The sequence below is a fragment of the Solenopsis invicta genome, chromosome 4 (genome assembly GCF_016802725.1).
Source record: "Solenopsis invicta isolate M01_SB chromosome 4, UNIL_Sinv_3.0, whole genome shotgun sequence".
Classification (NCBI taxonomy): domain Eukaryota; kingdom Metazoa; phylum Arthropoda; class Insecta; order Hymenoptera; family Formicidae; genus Solenopsis; species Solenopsis invicta.
The window spans coordinates 27041185-27057925 of NC_052667.1; the positions used below are offsets into that span (position 1 = coordinate 27041185).

Sequence of the window (16741 nt, forward strand, 5' to 3'; positions counted from 1 at the left end):
TCTATTACATATAGTAATTATTCAATATTTCTTTATATTTCAATTATGCTACTGTTACCGAGGATCGATATTAAGAAAATTATAGTACAATCTAGAGGCAGTGTTATCTTACGTATTAATTTGCTTAATTATTTAAAATATCATGGAATAAAAATGTTTATTATAAATGCATGACTTTTTTTTAAGAAATTAAATGACTTTCAATCAACAGCTGGTACAGCGGCTATATTCATCCCAATTAGATAAACGACTATCACACTATGAGTTAAAAAAAATATATATAAGGATTTTTTAATTAACGTTATCTTAACTTTATTACATTTAATGTGATGTATTTTGGTTGCAATATATATTATCACAGCAGCTTTATGGCCTTAGCCAAGTAACTAATTATTTTGTTACAAAGTATAGTAAAACATCAGCGCGAAGTTAATTTAATGAAGCGATATAATTTGACGTGTGAATGCGAATGACGTAACCAATTAAATGGCATTTAGATTTGAATGATTCACAATGCCTCAGACAGTAACGTTGTGATACTGATAACGTAAAAGTAACAAATTCTTTCGCCCAGTAGAAGCTGCTAACATCGACTCGGAGACGGTGGAAAATTTAATTTTGATCCAAGGATCAAACGGATCATGCGCCCAACGGCTGCTCGATCAAATCGATCGTCCGTACATCATCTCAAATCAACCCCGAGTCCAAGCCCATCGACAACATCGTCCGTTTATCATCATCATCAGCAGCAGCAGCAGCAGCAACAACAAATTCTATATGCTCCCGTCACTAATCCAATGGTGACTCTTCAACCGTGTGGAACAGCGCTTCATCCTTCATACGTTTACCCGAACGTTCAGTCTCACGTTGTTTCACCGAATCCCGCTCATTTTCAAGGTCTGAACGATAATTCTAATTAATTTCATATAAATCAGCTTCTTTCTTCTATTCTCCATTTGTTTTTGTTAATTTTGTTTCATAAAAGTCTCTCAGTGATAAAACAGCGTTGAAAATGATACAAAAACATTTGTAAACGTTAACGATTGTATTTACGTAAATCTAGAATAAAGTTACGTAATTTGAAAATGACAATTAAAATACTTTGCGCGGATGCAGGTAAAAATAATCGATGGCACGCCAAGAACAAGCCAACTCGCGGTCAGCAATACTATCAACAGCAACAACAACAACTTTCGTACAATCCAAAACCCATGGTGCTCTTCGATCAACCGTCCACCAGCATTGCTTCGATCCCTCCGTCGGCCACATCATTCTTAGTAGCTTCATCCACGTTCACTCACGCTGGACCATTGCACAACGAGCATTACAGTAATAATTCCGGAGTGACGCATCTGTTACCACAGCCCTTCAACTTCAAGCCACCGGACGTACAGACCTTTTGCCTCATCCAAGACCGACAAAACGCTCAACAACAGCAGCAGCAGCAACAGCATCCGATGCAGAATTCCTACTACAATATCTCTGCCACCAATACCTGCAGTCTGCAAACCGTCAACTCCAACTCATCTTTCCCGCTTACCAATCTCAATCCCTACAACAGCCTAGTCAGCTTCAACAACAACCAGTTTCCAGTAACAGTGCAGTCCTCTCCGCTCTTCTCGAATCCGCCAGTTGGTCTAGTCCTCGCATCACCGCGAGGAGAGAAGCTTTCGTCCACGTTAGATTTCACGCCATACAAGCATAACGTGGACAAGATATCTAGTCCTTGCGAGTCTCAAATCGTTCCAATGAGTCACAACGAGAATGGCTGGCCTTCACAGATTGAGACATTTTCCAAAAGTGACGTGCAAACTGTTGCAAAAAATAATAGGAGCGTTGAGTCTGTCGAATGTGCTTTGCAGAAACCTCTCTTTGTCGTCGCGAAGACGGACGAGGAACATTACTCCGACGAGTCCTCGGCCAGCTTTGACTTTACCATTGAGGCCGAGAAGATGGTTTCCGCCCTGTGCAACACCACGTCTTCGAACGATTTGGGCAAGGAGGAATCGAAACCCAGCAATAAAACTGAGTCTACGACATTATTCAATGGCGCAGGAGACAACAAGTCAAATTGGTTTTCTGATTTTTGCTCCGAGTACGAGAGCGGAACGTCGATAGGCGTCCAAACGGACGGTCCCTGCGTCGATAGATCACAGTATCCAGAGTTGATCCGAAAGACAGCTTATTGGGGATGCACGCAGGCTGAGATTGTTCTCGATTCTGACGATTCGCAAACGGATTACAAACGAAGCTGGTTAACGTGTATGTCGTCTGCTACTAGAACGGCGATTACGAAATCTTCAACTTGCATTCCAGTCTTTGCTGGAGACCGAATCTTCGCCGACGATCTCATAAACGCTCTCTTGCGCATCAGCAACGGTTGGCTGAGTCTCGATAATTATCTGAACAAACAACATTTTCCTAATCTACTAGACAGATTAGATCCCGAGTTAATCGCACACTTTCAGACGTGGGAAGAAAGCACGTGCGAATTACTGAAACAAATAGTGCGAACCTTCCAAAAGTTCGGAGAAAATAAAGAGGTGACGGATCAGAAACGCAACGCAACATCGTCGTTCCCAGGCGACGTTTCGCTTTATACGACTTATGATCTTTTTGTCCCGTCCGAAACTTCGAATTCTTTTTCTCAACAAAATGCAATTGGCAAATCCTTTTCACTGGAGAAACCACACAGCACGATGTCGATATCATTGCCAACAAACAGTCTGCGTAATTTTCAGTACAGCTCCAACAGTCAGCGGGAGCAGCAATCGATGAATCCAAAAGAAAGCAAATTGCGGAGCAAATGGACAATTACCGAGAATTTATCGTCTTTGATTAACACCTCAAAATCCGTACCGAACGTCTCCACGTGTCACAGCGATGTCAGTGGTCTGGCAAGTCACAAACTTCGCACGAAAGACACATTGTCGTCCAAGAAATTAGATTTCACTCAAAAATCACTGAATGCTGAATTTTGCCAACTGAGAAACAAAGTAATGGAAAACAGCGCAGAAGCAACAAAGGATAGAAGACACAATTACACGCAGGAAGATAAACTTGCAACATCCGATAACCCCGAATCAATCCGACTGCAGCATCCAATAAGAAACTCCCCTATAAGCTACAGCGGATTGTACACGCGAAACTGTTTATCCTTTACGTTTCCTTTATCCAGTCACTCAGATTCTGCGAATACTACGTCCAATCCGGGAATTCCAACGTACAATGTCAGTTATTCCTCTTCAGGGCTTTTTCCTAGCATCGATATCAATTCAAGAAGCAGCAGGAATACCGAACAAATTTACGGAGTTAAAAGCACAAGCGTTAATCCGTTTTACGTTGGCAAATCGCAAATTGATCAACTAGAACTTCCGGCTGTACCTAGAAATAAAGTGACTCTGCTCAGTCAAATTGAGCCGCGGACATTTGACAAGGAATCCGAAGAAATGGCGGCGAACTTGTCAGCCTGGTTTGCCAGCATGCGAAACGCGCAACCAGTAGTTACGTCGACCTTTGAGGAACCGAAAACAAACGAGAATTCGACATCGCGACTATTCGTTCAGGAGATGCCCAAATACTCGATGATCGTAGCCAAGCAGCCGCAGATCGACACGAATCGGCAGTTCCAGGCGTTGCAGAATCTGCCTAATATGCAGAGCACACCTTGGGCCGTCGGCAATTTTATCGGCAATCGTTTTCACGTGCAACACGCTCCCGAAGAGTACGACAGCTCGGAAGACGTGCGGGTGTACATGAAACCGGGTAGCTATAATGTGCCAAAAAAGAGACATCAGCGAAGATCCAATCGTCGCTCGAACAACAATACAACGTCGCGCAACAGTCATCATGCGAACGGTCATCATAACGCGGGCGGTAATAATGGAAAAAGTGTATCGATACCAGCATCATCGACGCCTTTACCTCACACGAACGCGCCAGTCTTGTCCACCAACATCTGTAATGCCACACTGGTAAAGACCTCGTTCCCGCCAGCTTCGCAGTTGCCTGTGCCTCTATTCAACTTCGAGAGCTCACCTAGGATTTTGAAACGCATAGAATCTCTGTCGCAGGACACTCGTCAGGACGTCACCTGGAAAGCAGCTTGCGCCTCGGCCGAGATACTTCTCGAGGCCCTTAATATAAAGGATTGTGGCGACACGTCCGAAAACGTCGAGTGCAATGACAGTAATAGCGAGAAGGATAAGAACGAAGAAAATGCCGAAGCAATTACATTACGGCAGAGCGATTCGAAATTAATAAAATATGGTAATGTCGATTGCGTGTCTTCCTACGAAGCTTCGGAGGATGACTCAGAGTCCACGTGCAGATTGTCACCTAGTACGAGTGTGGTATCGGTGTCTCAATCGCGCGAGGATGAGAATGGTAAAGAACTTTATAAGATATACATTTCAACGATATATATTTTATCATATATTTTTTAATCAAAGAATTGATTTTATTAGAACAGTATTGAACGAAGCACTAGATTAAAATAAACTTTCTCGCGAGGATTTTATTCAAATTTCGTTAATCGGATCATCGAAACTACTTAAGAATGTCTCGCGATCTTTTTGCAGGTGGTACCTAGTAATAAGCAAAACAATCCTTTTCTAAAAAGCATGTTCAATAGCTCTTGGTATCAAGACCAACGTGAAAACGGATTCCTGGCTGATCAGGACTCTCAATAACGCGAGTATCGTCGGCAAGCAGAAGCGACATAAAGACGACGTAGATCGACGAAGTTTGGGATCTTCGAATAGCTCGGAAATCGTCGACGTAAAACCGGATCAGCTTGCATCGTCGCCAATCGCGGACGCAGATATAAAGACTCGTGCGACGATCGTCGATAGCGAATACCCAGCGATTTTCTCTCGTGAGCACGTTTCTAGTTCTTTCGCGAAGAACGGCGAGACGTCGACAAAAGAATTGGAAAGTCATGTCGGAAGAGCCACGTACTCTGAAACAGTACGAAGATCTATGAAAACGAACAGCCTACATCTGGAAAAGAAAGAACCGCCCAAGTCGTGCGCGACCAATTCATCGGTGATCACCGTAATACCAATTCCCGGCCGCAAGTGCCAGAAGAAAGACCCCGAGCAATCCTATCAACTTCTACACAAATCACGAAGATCGGCTGACAAGAAAACAGTGAAAAATGTGGACGATCTCCAATTAGAGGAGGGATCATGCGCGAAAGTCAGCGCTGTCAAGTCAAACAATATAACGTTGAAATCGTCAGCTATCACGAAAACGAATCACGGCAAGAAGAAAGACATGGAACACTTGGAAGGCAAGTCGGCCAGTAAATCGGGCGATCGTGGCTGGTCGGTGTGGTGCAGTTCCAGGAGGAAGCAGTGCCTCAGCCCTCTGGCGTTCAACAAACTGGAGATAATTCATCGGACTATCTGGCAGATGGACGAGGCGAAGATCCTCAAGTATCCGCTCTCGTGCGACACTAAGGATGCCCAGTCTTCATCTGCATTAATAGTCAGTTAAAAAAAAAAAAAAATAAAGAAAGAGAAATACGTACGGAAATACGTAATATTTGAACATATTCTTTTCAATTTTTAGATGGAAGATTACTGCAAGGTTGTTAAGAGCCCAATGTTTCTCGAGATCGTCGAGTACAAGCTGAAGAACCGGATTTATCATAAAGTCGAACATGCCATAAAAGATTTCCGGCGCATTATTAACAATGCAAAATTGTATCACCAGGTTCGCAGCAAAAAAATTTGATGATTTTTCTATGTTTTATTTATCTCCTTAATGATCGTAAAAGCCGCGCGATGAAAATGAATTAATCACTGTGCGAAATTGCATCATTCAATCTTTGAAAAGTTCGAATTTAATATCTCAACGTCTACTATTAAAAAGTGGAAATTAAATCTTAAAGGCGAATTTTTCTCAGTTTTGTTTAATTTGCGTTTTTAATTAGATTTCAATTAGAAAAAAAACAAACGTTTTTTTCACAGCACGACAATGAACGAACGAGAAAAATTGAATTGCTGTCAAAGAAATTGGAAGATTTATTCGTGGAACATTTCGGCAATTTGGACTTTGATAATGTTACCGGCAGTCTAAGAGAAGATTTATTGATGCAGCTGCGAATTAAGACATCTGGACAGAAATCAATCTCGGGACGCTGCGACATGAAGAAGAATGTTTCCTCATCATCGATCATCGCTGAGGATTCTTCACTCCACTGACTGTTGCTTCTCGTCGAAAAAAATCTCTAAATCAAACTATTGCAAAACTACTAGCAAAAATGTTTTTTTATAGGGCATTATGTGTAATAATTTCTTCTAGTCACGAATCATTTTGTATTAATGATGTCGTAGGTGTGTTTTTTTTTTACTCTCGAAGATCGGTTCGCTGTCCGATGGCTGTGAATCATTCATTGAATTTTTCTGTCTGCGAATTCCAAACGAATTTATTAATTATGAAAAGTACGCGTGTGCCAATAATAATGTCAATTTCATAGCGATAACTTTAACGAAGGAAGAAAAACTGTATTAAACGCAAACGATCACCGGACAACATATTGAATTAATTTTTGTATGAAAAGGAAAATAGCACGCGACAGCGAAGTATCGACGATATAATGTAATTTCCACGTTCATCGTTATCGTTAGATCAGAGTGATATGAATCATGGAATATATTACGCTGACCAGTCTAGATAATTGCTGTTTCGTTTTAATTAAGTTTTCTGTTTGCAGTTTAGAGTGTAAGAAAAAGAAATGCAAAAAATATTGAAGGTATTATACAAAGTTCATTTTGCGAAGCTCGGCACGCTTCGAAACTTCAGACTAACATAATGAATCTGAAGACGCAGATATAGAGCTGAAGCTTACAGACACCCAGGGTGAATAAAATCAATTTAATTTAAAGTTTTAAATTACATTTTAATTAAGAGTGGGCTTTATTTAGCTCAGTTACTTTATGTTATAAATACTGATTCTAGGCGAGTTCTTTAATTTAGCGATTGATTAATCGCATTATGCACAAATCTAACTTTGCATTGGGAAAAAGCCATTAATTTGATTAAATTTTTTAATTCTTAAATTTTTTTACTTGAAATAATATTTTATGTATTTAACTTAAATACATAAAATATACTTGAAGCTTAGTTTAAGTAATTATATATTTAACTTAACTTACATATACATATTTAATTCAAATAAATACATAAATACTTGAACTGAAGAAATTCAATCAAGTTGAAAAATTTAGTCAAATTAGTTAACAACTTTTTTTCGCAGTGAGTAAAAGCTGCACTTGCGCATAAATGCGATTGATAAATCGATGCATTTAAAAACCCGCCTTACGCCTTACGCATCACAAATACGGAGTTCCTACGCACGCACCATCATTTCTGGTGCGGGTCGAGTTAGTCGATACGGATTATGGTAATGTCAAACATCGCGCTGATCGCGCCAGTCAGCCAGCCAGCCGGAGATAGCGATAATCACGCGAACGGGGTTGGCAGCTAGCGAACGACGACGTTCCTCGCGTTCTCTTCCGCGAAAAAGATGCGACTACCGCGGAGCGTGGTCGTGCCGTGAAGCAGAGCGTGAAGGAGCCGAGCTGTCGCGCCGAGTGAACGTCGTGCGAGAAGGAGAGCGGTTCGCACCGCGGAGGCGGAGGACGCGTTAAAGCGGCGACGACGCGCGGCAGCCGGGCGGACGGACGAGCCACGAGCCGCGCGCGGACGCGTCAAGATGGACTGGGAGCTGCTGACGATGGCGAGTCTGCACCTGACCGCGACCGAGCACCGCTACTACGGCGACATATTCATCTACTGCTGCGAGAACGCGGACGGCGACAGCGTGCCCGTCATCAAAGTCGCCGAGCTGTTGCGCTCGGCCAACCTGCCGCGGGACGTCACGATAAAGGTGAGAGCTCGATGGAGCAGCAGGGTGAAAGCGCGATCTGACGTTTGACGTTTTCCTGCCATCGACGCCTCATCGCGATAGAATTCGCCTTGATGCTCGAGAGTTCCTCGTGTCGAAGTGACATACGTGCGAACAGGACGTAGGAGACGTCGAGGTGCGCTCGTGGAGGTTATGTCGGCGCAGCTGATTAATTCATTGATGGGAAACATCAAGTCATTTCTCTGTTCGCGACAGCTGTAGTCTGTGAGGATTTTTGTGTTTCTCGCAGCGTACATTACTTCTAGTGGAAAGCGGACTGTTATTGTTGCTGTTGGATTGACAGTTGTTATTTATTTGGGAAAAAAGAGGATAAAGATGGAACACTTTATAGAATCTTGACTATACATAGATATACATTTGTTAACATTAAATGTTAATTTTTTTTCTACTTGCAGATACTGGACATCTGTATGGGAGCCAAAGGCAACACGCATCTGGGCAAGAAGCAGTTCTATGCAGTGTTGAAACTCATTGCAGTTCATCAGGCTGGTCTGGAAATCTCCAGGGACATGATAACTGCGTCATTGGATGTTATCACTTTGCCAAGATTTACATGGCCAACCTCTGGTGATGAGATGGATGGTAGAAGGAGTCCAGACATAACTAGAGGAGCAAAGGGTAGACATCATGTTCCCGAGAGCACCACTGAGAGTGAAAGTGAAGCGGAATCTCCGCGTGAGACTGGTGGCAGCACGGATTCTCCTACACCGACAAACAGCGTGACACAAGAAAGAAATGATGGTATGCTGGGTGGTGAGACAATCCTGGATTCTGTTTCTGGAGGTTGGCAAGGCTTATTGGTTTCTGAAGAGCAGCGACAGTTGTTGGGCACCGAGGAGGAGAGCTCGGAACGTCACAGCAGCGACGACGGTGATGGGGAAGGCGACGGTTCGGGTTTCCCACCAGAAGAGGTATGGATTATCAGTGACGAACAGCGGGATTATTACGCCGCACAATTCGCGCAGCTGCAGTCTGATCCGGAGGGTCTTCTGGCTGGGCCAGTGGCTAGAACGTTTTTCGAAAAATCGCGGCTTCCCGTTTCCGAATTACGACGCATTTGGCAGCTTGCGGATGTCACGAGAGACGGAGCGCTCAGTTTGCAGGAATTCTATGTGGCTATGCATCTTGTCGTACTGAGGAGGAACCATGTACCTCTGCCTGACGTTTTACCTCCGTCCTTGTCGGTCCCGTTAGTCATGGAAACCGCAACAACTGCCGCGCCGCAAATTCCACAGTCCGCGACAAATGCTCAAAAATCGCCACCAAACTCCGCGAACGCCCGTGAGAAAAATAGGGAGTGGACGAAGTTCGTGGACTCGCCGACTGGTGCGAGTAGCTCCTGTGTCACCAGCCCAGGGCTGCAGCTAGTGAATTTCGATTTTCAAAAGTCTGCCGTCGAACGTGACCCGAAGATCCTGCACCCGGTGCCGTTGCGTTTGACGCCTGAAGCGGCGATTCTCGCTTCGGGCGCCAACGGTAGCAGTAGCAGTTGCACAACCCTGGGTGATGACGATCTGCAGCATTCCGCCGCGTCTTTAGTGCAACGTCCTCTTGCGAAAAAACCTCCCGCAGCTCCCGAAGATGCCGTTATCGTGACTCCTAAGAAGGAACCACCACCTCCGCCACCACCCAGACCATATAGAACACACGCGCGCAGTTCTAGTCTCGATCTTAATAAATTAGGTACTTTCACGATACTGCGGTACAGGAAACAAAAATCTTATACTAAAAACTATTATGTTCTTACAGGAAAAAATGGCCAAAGTTTTCTTGGGGCACCTCCACTTGTACCACCTAGAATCTCGCCAGGAATTGTGAGTTTTTTGTTTCTTTCTAAAAGACTGTTTTATTCTGTACACCTTATAAAAGATATTAAAACATGGAGATTACAATTTTCTACGAATGTTTTTCAACACAGGATTTATAATGATCAGTTTTTATCTACAGACTTCACCACGGAAATTGGTCGGTCAAAGGAGCGAGGGTGAAGGACAAAGGACGTTAAGCGAAAGTCAAGCTTTCGTCGCTGACTTCTCCCACTTTTCTCCCAAGAGTGAACTGCCTGAGAGTACGGTATCGTCTATAGAAAATACGTTACCGCAATCTCAACAGTTCACTGGGGTCTGCGGAGCATTTCATATTTATAGGAAACCAAGTCCAAGTAAGAAATTGTCTCATTATTTAATTTCTCAACATTTAATACTTTCTCCATATTTACAGTTTATTGTGACTTGTAATGTAATTTTCATTGTTTATTGCAGTTAATACATTTATAAGCAGAATTATATTTTATTTTTTTAAGTTAAAATTAAAAATATTATTCTAAAGAACAGCGTCTGTACTTTTTGTAATTATGCTTAACAATTATAAAATGTAATCCTGACAGAAAAAGATGGCGGAGAAGAAGAGAATAAGAATGAAACGGAGGATGAAAAGAAATTAACCTTACAAGAATTAAGGGAAAAGAATGCGGAACTACGCTTAGTCTGCGAAGAACTGACACGCGAACTGGCGAGTGCGCTTCAAGAACGTATAAATCTGCGCGCAAAACTTTTGCTCTTGACTTGATGTGATTACACTATTCCCTGTCATTCATTCGTTCGAAGTTACGAGGTCTTATGTATCCTCAAATCATCGTAAACATATGTATTTAATACGTTATGCTAGTCTAGAATTCTTTTTTTTCCAACGAAGTATTCATTCACCATTCATAATGATCAATGTAGACAGACAGATGCGGCAGGGGACGCGATTTACAAAAATAAAAATATTACATAGATTTTATACTTGAAATTAAAAGAAGAGTGTCTATGACATAAATTATGAATCGTGTACATACAAAGCTGATTATGATCTCTATATTGATATATAACGTTTGCGAATTTGCTTTTGTCAAGTTTACGAGCTATTGTTCATGTTTGTATGTGAAAGTGTGTTACAAATTTACTCAGGTTTAGAGCCTGCGTTATCGAATTCCCCTGTGATTTACTGACTTGTATGTTGCATAAGAACTTCCCTTTTTATTGCTGCGAATTTATACATATTTCCATAACCACTCATACAAGTGCATCTGTCACATTATTATTCTATTTCAGTACAGCTATTTAAAACTTCTAATTGTGATTTCTATATAATATTTGTTAACTTTATGAGAATTATATAAGATATTTCATATTTCTCTGTCTATTGATGAGTCTCTTTTTAAAGAGCTTTGTTCACCGAAAACAAAATCATAATATTTTTTGAACTTTGAATTAATTATATTATAAAAACAAACAATAAGTATTTATTTGCAATAAAATCGAATTGTATTTTCGTATAACTATATAAAATTTTCACAAAAAGACAACATCAATGGAGAAACGGGATAATCTGTTATGGAGTTGCATTTTATTCCGTGAGTGTATCTATGAATCTGTTAAATGTTGAAGAAAGATATACGAGAAAAATAGAATCTGCAGGAACAGAATACTTCGAAAATAAATTTATATAGATATGTATAATGCTCAGAATCAATTCACGTTGAATACGTCGATTTTGGTGTATCAATTTTTCAAATGATTATATATCGATTTCTATTAATATAGAGTTAAAAAAATAGTTGCTATACAGTTGGTGCAAACCATTTGAGGCCTGAGAAGAATATAGATCTATCACATTTGCAACAAAAATCAAGTTAATAATCAATATTCTTTCCAGTTAGTTTCGTAGATATTTCTAATAGCGATTATTCATAAAACATAGAATGGCTTCCTTAATAGACACAAAATTGCTATTATTTAAATAATAAACTTTTCGAACTCTTCTTGCTTCTCTACAAAATTCAATCTCTGTGGCTCAGCTCTATATAAGTCTCAGCGCTTTATTTATAAATTGCCATTTCTATCCAATCAAATATACACTGATTTGTGATTAAAACCTTTATCACATTTTCAAATTTCTACTTTGTTTTCTTATAAATAGCGAATAAATAAATTTGCCAAGCGACCGTTGTTACTAATAACTATGTGCCATATTATGCAAAAATTTGACTTATGTATAAATAAAATATATATATATATATATATATATATATATTGTTGTCAGTAATTGACAGTATCTTGTCAAATCTCATGAGACTACTTAGAGGTAAAAGCTTGAAAGATCAACGAGTCATGCAACAAAGATTTTTTTGTAATTATAGATATTGATATTGTGTAAAAATGATATAAAATTAATACTTATGTCAGAATAATCTGATTTATTATCTGCGATCCTGTAAAAAAGAAATGTAACAATGTAGAATACATATACAGAAGTGTCTGTCAAGTATGAATAAAGAAACTACTTTTAGTTTCATAACAATTTTTATTGGTGTCATTGTGTGAATGAAAAAATAATGTTCATCATACAGAAGGAAAAACAATTACAAATATTTGTAACATATTTCTTGAATATGAATGGATGAATGACGAGTTGAGTATTGCAATTGCAATTCTATACAAGTATAATAGGACGCAAGTCCAATAAAACTTCCGTACACATAGCAATACACTGTGACGAAATTCGATGAATAAAATCGCGCTCGATAATAATAAATTTAGACAATTGAACTGTATATTGTCGTATAGTTCTGATTTTACGTAATACATACTTTACGATTACGCAGGCTCTAGTGTACAATGTAAATTATAATATTCACATTTTACACGTTTGTTTTATTCAAATCGACTCTAATAGTAACAAGATAAATATATAGATTTTTAGATGTAAACACCAGAGCCTGTCTTATTTTTTAGCAACACTTTATCTACAATTCTATTAACTGCGCGAAAAAGAACATGTGTTAACATCCTTCGGCTTTATTTTCCAGGTAGATCTCTGCTAAAAGTTCATAATGATGCTGATTAATAGAGTGTTTCTTACAGCAGCTTTTTTTACAATGACATGCTCCATACAGTGATTGCCATACGGCACGACCGGAGCTATAGGAGGACGTGGATAAACATTCAACTTCTGGTGACCATTTAGTTATCCTTGCTCTGCATGAACTTGATCAAGTCAATGACTCGGCTGGAGTAACCAAACTCGTTGTCATACCACGAGATCAGTTTCACGAAGTTGTCATTTAGAGGTATGCCGGCCTTGGCGTCGAAGATGCTGGAGTGATTGTCACCGATGAAATCGGACGAGACAACTTCGTCCTCGGTGTAGCCAAGGATACCCTTTAGAGGACCATCAGCAGCTTCCTTCACTTTTGCTTTGATAGCCTCGTAGGAGGCAGGCTTGGCGAGTCGAACCGTCAAGTCAACCACGGATACGTTGTGCACGGGTACGCGGAAGGCCATGCCAGTGAGCTTTCCGTTGAGGGCGGGAATGACCTTGCCAACTGCCTTGGCAGCTCCAGTTGCAGCAGGAATAATATTTTGTGCTGCGCCGCGGCCATCACGCCACAGCTATTAGTAGAAAAGTATAAATAATGTTATATAACGACGCAACAATCTCGAATGATCTTTCTTGCTATGTATCGTACACACCTTGCCAGAAGGTCCGTCGACGGTTTTCTGGGTGGCCGTGATCGCGTGCACGGTCGTCATGAGACCCTCGACAATCTCGAAGTTGTCGTGGACCACCTTGGCGAGAGGAGCCAAGCAGTTGGTGGTGCACGAGGCGTTGGAGACGATCTTGAAGCTTGGATCATAAGCGTCCAAGTTGACGCCAACGACGAACATCGGCGCGTCAGCTGATGGGGCGGAGATGATGACTTTCTTGGCGCCGCCTTCCAAGTGAGCCTGCAAACGCACCAAAGAACATTGAACTCCGATGTAAACGAGGATTCCGCTGAGATTAAAAATAGGAATCTTAATCTAAATCTTTCACGTACGGATGCCTTCTCGATGGTTGTGAACACGCCGGTCGACTCAACGACATACTCGGCGCCGGCCTTTGCCCAAGGGATCGCTTTCGGGTCGCGCTCGCTGAAGACTGCGATCTTGTTTCCATTTACGACGAGACAGTTATCCTCGGCCTTGATTTCTCCCTTGAACTTACCATGGGTGGAATCATACTTGAACATGTAGACCATGTAATCGAGACCGATGAAAGGGTCATTGATGGCGACGACCTGATTGGCAGAAATCTCGGATTAGTGAAACGGATTAGTATGACTCGGCGAATTGGTACTCTGCTTTCGACATACCTGACCACCGCGCTCCAGGGAAGCCCTTAGCACGAGACGGCCGATACGGCCAAATCCGTTAATTCCGATTTTGCTCATGTCGTCGTCTTGATCGCAACTAGAAAATCGGACAAAAGCGTTATAAATCGCTGCGCGCGTTTTCCACGTGATTGTGGTCCGCGAAACTGGCCTAGTCATGTGAAACAGGTGCGAGAGAACGAGCCTCATAGTTAGGAATTATTGTAACAAATTGTTGGGCATTAGGTTAGAGCGTAAATAAATGTATAACGTATGATGAGCCATCATTTACGTCCCCGCTATTTTCAGAATATCAATCGCGTTTCAAGGATGCTCATAAATATCGCGTAAATGAAAACTGATATCAACCGCGTATGAACTGAAAACTATCAATTATGTCACACCGTATCAAACAGTTTTGTTTTATTAGTCTAACATTATTTTGTAGTTGAAACATTTCGCAATATTGCTGCTGTATTGTGACCAGTTCCATTATTAATTGAAAAACCTTTCCTATTTATTTATTGCAATACAAATATAGTTGAATTATAATGGATTATAAATGTAACGGAATTATCGGAGTGTGTGATTCGCGGGCGCTTACATAATTTCGAACGCGAACATAAACGTTATTTAGTCTTGTATTTATCTCTGAAAGCAGCTGCGGTGGCAACAGAGTTTTGGCACATGTCTCGGCGACACGACGACCGATTGGACACCGGCGAATCTTGTAGGTCAGGCAAGGTTAAAGGGAATGTACCCAAGTTCTTCGACATCTCGGTGTACCCGAGGACGATCGTGACCTCGCGTGGGGATTATCGGATCGGTGATTCGATCAAAATGACGTAAAACGAAGATGCGTATTCGGCGTATCGCAATGCAACCGCGTGATTCCAAAGTGACGTAATTTGCATCGAGGAAAGTCTGTTTGGACTTTCGTCGGCATCGACTTGACAAGTTCCGATTAACTAAGCGATACCTGCAGTATTTAACACGAGAATAGATTTATTTCTTATTTAAATGCACTGAGAAAAGTATTACGATATCTTGCGTAATTGAATTTTTTTCCATTTTTTTTTAAGCAATCTCATTGATATTAAAGAGTTGAAATTACGATGATTTTGTATTTATTTGTACATTATTAGGAAATTATTACTGAGCACTGAGATCTGCTTTCAACCGGCACTCTCTCAATTTAAATTTAATATAATTTTGTATGGATTAATAATGTAACATAAAAGGTTCATTGGCGTAAGATTTTTCATCAGTCATTCTAATTGATAATGTAGCAATTAGTACGGTACACGTAATGTGCATAATTATAATTAAATTCCAAATTAATTTTATGCTATTAACAACAGGTTCGTAGTGCACAGTCCGATCTTATACTTAAGATCGTCTTTAAATTTAATCTCAAGTAGTATTGATTCCAATCAACAAAATGACCGTATAACTTCTCGAGACCGTACTTAAAGTCATTCTACATTAGCATAAACATAGTTGTAAGTGGTCGTCAAGTGTTGTAAAAGGCGCAGCCGTCTGTCCATGTCTGTTAACGTAAATTAATTTTATTCTCTATTTTTTCTTATTCGTAGAACTAAAAAAAGATAAAAAAAAACTAAACTGGGATCAAAGCTAATTAGCATTAGTCAAATTGGGCGTACAATTACGTCGTTTGCGATTGCGCTATCGTAGAACAGTCTTCAAGGCTCTCTTAAATAAAGATCGGACTGTGTAATATACCGTCCTAATGATATCCCAAGTACACCTGGTATGTCTCGGTCGCGTAATTGTCTAGCGATAATATTGACCGCCGTGGAGGGCCATTTAACGATAATAACGATCGCCGTCCGTATCAGCAAACGAAGGGCTCTCATGAAATCTCAACAACGCGAACGGTTGGAAAAATAAGGTGTCGCGCCGCATCATCGTTACATCATCTCGTTGAGTTCTAGTCACGATACTCTGGCATCTAGTCATGTCGCGGTTTCACGATGAGATTCCTCTGCCGGCTCGTCGCGAGATGGTGGATACTGGTCCACGACGTCACGAGAATGGCCGGTGCGGCGGAAGGCAGATTTAACGGTTATATGTTAGTACGTACATACACGTTCTGGTAGAAAAGACGACGGTCAAGCGAATGATTAGCGGTGGACGATGATGACGGTTCACTCGGGAACGGAAAGAGACAGAAAGAGGATAAACGTAGAGCACGTCAAATGGAAGAGATACTCACTATACACCCAAAGAATTAGATCCGTTCACTACGGCTGCCAACGGAATAGTGTCATTTGAAGGGCATGAAGGCGAATATAAAACGGCGCTTCGTGCCCTGTCGCCGACGCTCGGTGGCTCACGTGACTGGATTATCGATTGTCGACATGTTGGCATGCCGCGAAGTTTAATTGTAAGTTTAACCGAACCGCAAGGCCGGTGTCAATAAAACTCTTTTCGAATCCATTTTCCATTGAAGAGAATCTATTTATCATTAACACAATGGATATCGACAGCTTCCAGCAGGTGTGCGTACAACAGATAATATGCAACTCATAACGTAAATGTGATTTTCTTTAATAATTATTTTATAATTTCTTCTGATTAGATTTCTTTAGTCTAAAAAATATAAATTC

At 40.9% G+C, this 16741-nt stretch overlaps 3 protein-coding genes across 3 annotated transcripts; 2 read left to right on the forward strand and 1 right to left on the reverse strand.

The window, feature by feature from the left end:
- The first annotated feature begins 90 nt into the window (after positions 1-90).
- On the forward strand, positions 91-7021 carry LOC105196338. The gene is made up of 5 exons (XM_026132776.2): positions 91-897; positions 1117-4386; positions 4634-5490; positions 5575-5718; positions 5976-7021. The coding sequence occupies exons 1-5, from the start codon at positions 642-644 to the stop codon at positions 6207-6209; spliced, it is 4761 nt and encodes a 1586-aa protein (XP_025988561.2). The 5' UTR covers positions 91-641; the 3' UTR covers positions 6210-7021.
- A 371-nt stretch (positions 7022-7392) lies between these two features.
- LOC105196339 (ralBP1-associated Eps domain-containing protein 1) lies at positions 7393-12280 on the forward strand. Its single transcript, XM_011162242.3, has 5 exons — positions 7393-7897; positions 8332-9619; positions 9686-9750; positions 9884-10097; positions 10323-12280. The coding sequence occupies exons 1-5, from the start codon at positions 7724-7726 to the stop codon at positions 10502-10504; spliced, it is 1923 nt and encodes a 640-aa protein (XP_011160544.1). The 5' UTR covers positions 7393-7723; the 3' UTR covers positions 10505-12280.
- Positions 12264-16475, reverse strand: LOC105196340 (glyceraldehyde-3-phosphate dehydrogenase 2). Its single transcript, XM_011162243.3, has 5 exons — positions 16348-16475; positions 14115-14211; positions 13800-14039; positions 13453-13707; positions 12264-13371 (listed from the first exon to the last, which is right to left on the reverse strand). Exons 2-5 carry the CDS (start codon positions 14190-14192, stop codon positions 12943-12945), a joined length of 1002 nt encoding a protein of 333 aa, XP_011160545.1. The 5' UTR covers positions 14193-14211; positions 16348-16475; the 3' UTR covers positions 12264-12942.
- Between the last annotated feature and the right edge of the window lie 266 nt (positions 16476-16741).

Bases quoted from the DNA above. Each gene is read 5' to 3' on its own strand.
- LOC105196338 (XM_026132776.2), top strand. From the start codon at position 642: ATGCGCCCAACGGCTGCTCGATCAAATCGATCGTCCGTACATCATCTC. The intron at 4,387-4,633 runs GTAAAGAACTTT...CATGTTCAATAG, and splicing joins ATCGCGCGAGGATGAGAATG to CTCTTGGTATCAAGACCAAC. The intron at 5,491-5,574 runs GTCAGTTAAAAA...TTCAATTTTTAG, and splicing joins AGTCTTCATCTGCATTAATA to ATGGAAGATTACTGCAAGGT.
- LOC105196339 (XM_011162242.3), top strand. From the start codon at position 7,724: ATGGACTGGGAGCTGCTGACGATGGCGAGTCTGCACCTGACCGCGACC. The intron at 7,898-8,331 runs GTGAGAGCTCGA...TTCTACTTGCAG, and splicing joins CGCGGGACGTCACGATAAAG to ATACTGGACATCTGTATGGG. The intron at 9,620-9,685 runs GTACTTTCACGA...ATGTTCTTACAG, and splicing joins TCTCGATCTTAATAAATTAG to GAAAAAATGGCCAAAGTTTT.
- LOC105196340 (XM_011162243.3), bottom strand. From the start codon at position 14,192: ATGAGCAAAATCGGAATTAACGGATTTGGCCGTATCGGCCGTCTCGTG. The intron at 14,040-14,114 runs GTATGTCGAAAG...TCTGCCAATCAG, and splicing joins CCCTGGAGCGCGGTGGTCAG to GTCGTCGCCATCAATGACCC. The intron at 13,708-13,799 runs GTACGTGAAAGA...GTGCGTTTGCAG, and splicing joins CAACCATCGAGAAGGCATCC to GCTCACTTGGAAGGCGGCGC.